The sequence below is a fragment of the Echinops telfairi genome, unplaced genomic scaffold, assembly GCF_000313985.2.
Source record: "Echinops telfairi isolate 266 unplaced genomic scaffold, ASM31398v2 ScPeMD7_2565;HRSCAF=3150, whole genome shotgun sequence".
Lineage (NCBI taxonomy): Eukaryota > Metazoa > Chordata > Mammalia > Afrosoricida > Tenrecidae > Echinops > Echinops telfairi.
The window spans coordinates 13,187,911-13,193,947 of record NW_022106463.1 but is presented as its reverse complement, the minus strand read 5'-3'; the positions used below and the strand labels follow the sequence as shown (position 1 = coordinate 13,193,947).

At 42.9% G+C, this 6,037-nt stretch overlaps 1 protein-coding gene across 1 annotated transcript in view; it reads left to right on the top strand.

Moving 5' to 3' along the window:
- The first annotated feature begins 346 nt into the window (after positions 1-346).
- Positions 347-6,037, top strand: part of CENPJ (centromere protein J) — a 37,321-nt gene continuing 31,630 nt past the window's right edge. Inside the window, exons 1-3 of the mRNA XM_004715407.2 lie at positions 347-373; positions 3,440-3,944; positions 4,468-4,591. Of these exons, the coding sequence (XP_004715464.1) occupies positions 3,501-3,944; positions 4,468-4,591 (568 nt within the window). The 5' untranslated portion in view covers positions 347-373; positions 3,440-3,500. The remainder of the gene's footprint in view (positions 374-3,439; positions 3,945-4,467; positions 4,592-6,037) is intronic.

The following is a 6,037-nucleotide window of genomic DNA, read 5'->3' as shown; positions in this document are numbered from 1 at the left end:
GCCACAGTTCATTTAAAAGCTGTAGAGAATCGAGCGCTCTCCTCCGGAAACAGCCCTCAGCGGCCCCGCGGCCCGCCACTCCCGCTGGCCACCCGCTGTTCCGGCGGAGGCGCCGCGCAGCAGGGCGCTCAGCAACGTCCTTTGCCGTAGCGCTTCTGGGAGTTGTAGTTTACGTGAGTCCGGCGGCGCTGCGTCAGAGGGAGGAAGACCAGGAGAGAACTACAATTCCCAGCAGCCCTCGGTTCTGGGGCGGGGTCGTCCGGGAGTGGGGCGGCAGGAGGCGGGGCTCCGGCCGGGGAGAGGCAGTGGCGGCTGTTTTGTAAATGCGGCGGGAGTCGGGAGCATCGCGGCGTCTGTGGCGGTAGAGGAGACGGTGAGAGGGCGCGAAGCGGTGGTCCGGAGGACCGGAGAGAGGGCCCACATGGGGGGTTGGGCCCACACGGCAGAGGGCACCGCAGAGGGACGGGGTGGTCGGCGGACCGCGGGGAAGGGGAACCCCATTTTCCTACCGAGTGCAGGTTAGCACTATTGTTTCTCTCAAGCGTCTTGGCAAGCTGCCTTTCCGTCGAGTCTTCCTTCGCGTGGCCTGTTGTCTACAACGCGCAGAAGGGGCTTCTGCCATCCCGGGAGGGCCCTTCGCGTTCATCCCTGCGGAGTGCTTCTGGTTGATAAAGTTTCACTTTTAGGTTCGTGGCATTTGACCCATAAGGCTCTCAATGAAGTGTCTGATTTTGGCGGACTGATGAATCACTTCCTAAGTAAAGCAGTTCCTTTTCAGGGTCTTTTTCTTCTTAGGATGCAGAGAATTTAATCTCTGGACTGATTAGGAGTTGAGTAATTTAGAAACTGGATATCTAAACTGGGAGACGATAAAGGCAGGGAGACATTTACCATTCCAAGAGGTAAGCATATGATCAAGAACCAATGATACTGAAAGAGGAAGTCCAAACTGTACTGACAATATTAGCGAAAAATAAGACTCCAGGAATGGACAAGGATACCAATTGAAGTATTCCAAAAAGCTAATGAAGCACAGGAAGCACCCATTTGCCTATGCCAAGAAATGTGGCCAACTGACTGGAAGAGACCCATATTTGTAACCATTCTAAAGAACCCAACAGAATTCAGAAAATCACACAACATCATTAATATTACATGGAAGTAGAATTTTGCTGAAGATCATTCAAAATCATTGGCAGCAGTACATTGACAGGGGGCTGCTAGAAAATCAAGCCAGATTCAGAAGATGTCATGTCACAAGGGAGATTGCTGACATCAGATGGATTTGGCTACAACCAGAGAATACTAGAAAGATGTTTGCTTGTGTTTTATTGGCTGCACAAAGGCATTCAGTTGTGTGAAGTATAGCAAACTATGGACAACATTGCAAAGAATGGGAATTCCAGAACACATAGTCCTGCACACATGGATCCTGTACATGGACCAAGAGGCAGTTGATCAGACAGCAAGGGGATACTGCATGGTTTAAAGTTAGGACAGGTGTCCCTCAGGGTTCTGTCCTCTCACTACACTTACTCAGTTTACATGCTCAGAAAATAATCTGATAAACTGGACTCTGAAGAAGAACATATCAGGATTGGAGGGAGGCTTATTAACAACCTTTGCTACACAGATGACACAACTTTGCTTGCTGGAAATGAGGAGGACTTGAAGCACTTGCTGTTGAAGGTCAAGGGCTGTACCCTTCAGTATGGATTACAATTAAATGTAAAGCAAGCTAAAATCCTAACAACTGGATCAATAGATGGAGAAAAGATTGACATCAAGGATTTCACTTTGCTTGGATCCACAATCAATGGTCATGGAAGCAGCTGCCAAGAAATCAAGTGATGCATTCCATTGGGCAAATCGGTGGCACAAACCTTTAAAAGCGTTGAAAATCTTTAAAGTGTTGAAAAGCAAGGATGTCACTTTGACAACTCGGTGCACCTGACCCAAGCGTCAGTCCCCTAGGAGAAGACTTGATGCATTTGCATTATGGTGCTGATGAAGACTATTGAAAGTACCAGAGACTTCCAGAGGAATAAACAAGTTTATCGTGGAAGAAGTACAGGCAGAATTCTTCTTGGAAAAGAGTCATACCAAACAACATGTAATCTACAGTAATAAAAAATATATCTCATTTGGACGCAAAGCATTAATCCAGTTACTGAAAAGAGAATACAAGTGGAACAAACAACAGATGAAGATCTTGAGACAGACTCATTGGACTGAATTTCCCCCTCCCCCTTGATGGAAGAATGTTCCAGACTGTACATTAAGGACCTCATTATTAATGACATTATTACTGTGTTATGATTATTTTAAAAATTACTGTAAGGTGCACACTACATACGAAGGTCAGCCATCATTCCTGTTACAGTTATTAGCAAGCTTAAAAATGAAGCTTTGTGTATTTTGACTTATAACCAGCTCAGCTGAAGGTGGTGGTTGTGCATATCATTTTATTTATAAAATATAAACCTACATTTTGTCTTGAAGCTAAGTGTTAAACTTGGAATAGCTATATACCCCTGAGAAATGGGCACTGTGCCCTCACCCTGACCTTCCTTTGTTAATTCTTTAAAATCTTGTTTTTTTAAAATCCTGAGAGATTAAATAGTAGACTTGTTAAACAAAAAAATGAAACTGTAACCAGAATTTTAAAATAAGGTTGTTTTTTTTTACAAAAAGAAAAGAGTCATATACTTTGGACATGTTATCAGAGGATACCTGGTAAAGGCCACCATACTTGGAAAAGTACCAGAGGTTGAGAAAACGAGGAAGACTATCAAGGATGACCCAGTGGCTGCACCTAACAATACTGAGGATGGTGCAGGACCAGGGAGTGTTCTGTTCTGTTGTACGTAGGACTGCTATGACTTGGAATCTACGTGACTGCACCTAAAACAACATTAACATTATCCTCACTGCCTTCCGAGGTTCCCATCGCATCCTTTGAGTTCTTAAAACTTTGATCCTATACCAAAAGCCAAACCAAATGAACTGCTATTAAGTCTGCTCCCTATGGTTTCTAGGGATATAAATCTTTCCTGGAGCAGAAAACCTCATCTTTCTCCACAGACTGGTGGGTGAGTTTGAACTGTGGAATTTACAGTTAGCAACCCAGATGGTAACTCACTGCACCACCCAGGCTCCTGATCCCTTTCAGATAGCTCTGGAGAGAGAGCACAATGTGCAAGGCAACTTTTTCCATAGTTAAGATAAACTATTGTTTGGTGGATTTAGGTTTGAGCTACTCTTTGCATATTTAAGACTTAAAGATATCTATATATAGTTAAATGCTCATTTGCTTTATTTGCATCTTTTGTATATTAAGTATTTACTATATTTCATTCAGGGTTGAGGTTTGGGTAGGCTTTGGGTAGAATAAGTCAGTTTGAACTAATATTTTTTCTTGCCTGTGTTCTGTTTACAGGTGTTGGAAATCAATAGTGCTTCACATTTTTGCATCCCTTTAACTGTGTCTTTGGATTAAAATGTTCCTGATGGCCACCTCTTCGGAAGTAAACAACGGGCAGAACTTTTTAACCCAGTGGATGACCAATCCTTCCCGGGCTGGGGTAATTTTAAATCGTGGATTTCCGATTTTGGAAGCCGAAGGAGATAATCAAGCAGCTGTCAACTTCTCTAGCAGTTTTCCTATTAAAGCCACACAGTTTTCAAATAGCTTCAGCTTTATAAGTGAAGAAGATTCACTTCATGAGGAACTGAACTTGGAGCCTATCAGCTCTCACAAGCTACCGAAAGACAAACCCCAAACGCACGAAGTCTCTCCTGTAACTAAGAGGGAACCCCAGATCGTAGCACATCAGAATGTTTCCGGACACTGGGAAAATAACAAAAGTGACCTCCTCCCAGATTTTGCAAGTGATTTCAAAGACGCGTCCCACAAGGACCCACTTTTTAAAAAACTTGAACAGGTAGAGCAGGACCATCTGATACTGTGTTTGTGTTACTGCGGGTTTCAGTTCGCATCCAGTCATCTCCTCCAGATGCTCTTCCTTCTTCTCCCTCACTCGGGAATCTTCAAAAATAGCACATTTCCCTTTGACTAATCTGAAACATTAACATGCTTTTAATAGGATACACACTAACACTTCCTGTCTCTAAGTTGCTACCTCAATTGGTAAAAATGCAATGGTGGATCGCTTATTTGGGGGAAAAGAGATTATAGGCATACGATTGCTTACCCTACTCGAGTCCAAGGATTGATACTCGTATGGCCATTTTTTTTCTTGAGATAGTTATAATATGGTTTCCTTGATAAAATATGGGGTCTTAGATTTTTTTGAAGCAGGTTTAGTTACTTAGGAATCCCTCTCCAAAACTCTTTATTAGGGAAGATAAAAGGAGGGTGTGGGAGAGGGCTCAAGATGAATGTAAGGTGCAGAGTCTGAGGAAATGTAATGCTAATTTAACAAAGCTAATGTTATGTTTAAAAAGCTGAAACAAGTACAACAGAAGAAGCAGGAGGAACTGAAGAGGCAGCAGTCAGAACAACTACAAAGACTCATGGAAGAACGAGAGAAGCTGCTTACGATGGTGTCTGATCAGCATACATTTCCAGGTACTTTTGCTTTTTCATGGCCTTTCGTGCATACTCACCACTATCACACTAATTCTGATGTGTCCCAACCGCAGAGGACAGAGTGGAACTGCCCCTTTGGGGTTTCCAAGACTATAAATCCTTATGGAGCAGAAAGCCTCATCTTTCTCCCAAGGAGTGGACTGGTGGATTTGAACCACTGACCAATGGTTGTATCCTTCGAAAGTTGCTCCTGAACTTTTAAAGACTCCAGACACTACTTAGCAAAGTAGGTTGTAAAAACATTAATGCTTTATGTTATGCCAGTTCATCTAGATGTCTCCCAAGACCTTGATTTTTAGCCTTCAAGCCCAGTAGCTCTGTCCTACAAGGCATTTGGTTATGTCTCAGAAGTTTCTATAGATGTGCTTTCTGTGTTCTCCAATAAGTTTGAGAGAAGTTTTTGACCTTTTACTCTCATATCGATGATTTTTTTATGGGAGCTTATTACCCAGGGCTTATATTCTTTATTTTACACTCTAGGGATGATTTCGGGTCAAGATTTAAAGAGTATCTTGGGGCATAGTGTAAGGTGACCAGACATCCCGCTTTTGGTGGGACAGTCCCGATTTTTAACAATTTTTCCCATGTCCTGCGGCATTTTTAAAAAGTCCCGATTTTTGGAAAGAATGCACGACAAGCTAGGGTATACGGTTTTCGGCTGCCATGTGGCTATTTCTCCAGGATATGAGTTTTATCAATGGTGTCCTGCTTTACCAATGTTAAAATCTTAGCATCGTGCCTAGTTCACTAATCTCAGCTGGTCCAATAAATCTGGACTTCTAAAGAATTTGAGTTTTGTTCCACATTTTAATCCAGTCTATCAGGGTCTAGGTTCTAATGGTCATTGGAAACTATCTAGTTCTGGTCTCAGGGCAGATGAAGTCATGATTCGTGTAGATCAGTGATTCTCAGCCTTCCTAATGCCGAAACCCTTTCATATAGTTCCTCATGTGGTGGTGACCCCCAACCATAAAACTATTTTCATTGCTACTTCATAACTGTCATTTTGATAGTTATGAATTGGGTGACTCCAGTGAAAGGGTCCTTCGACCCCCCCAAAGGGATCTTGACCCACAGGTTGAGAACCGCTGGTGTAGATCATAGGTTACCAAACTTATCTGGCCTACTGCCTCATTTTCAGAAATAAAATTACTTAGTACTCCCCTGACAATGAAACACTTTTGTATTATAGCCCATAATCCAGGATAAAGGGTAGTTATTTTCCAAGGAGCTCTGGTGATGTGGTGGTTACGCATTAGGATGTTACTTGCAAAATTAGCAGTTTGAAATCACCAGCAGCCCCAAAGGGAACAGGATGAGGCTTTCTACTCTTGTAAAGAGACTCTAAGCAAATGTGGCGAAGAAAGCTGATAGTGCCCGGTATCAAAAGATATAGCGTCTGGGATCTTAAAGGCTTGAAGGTAA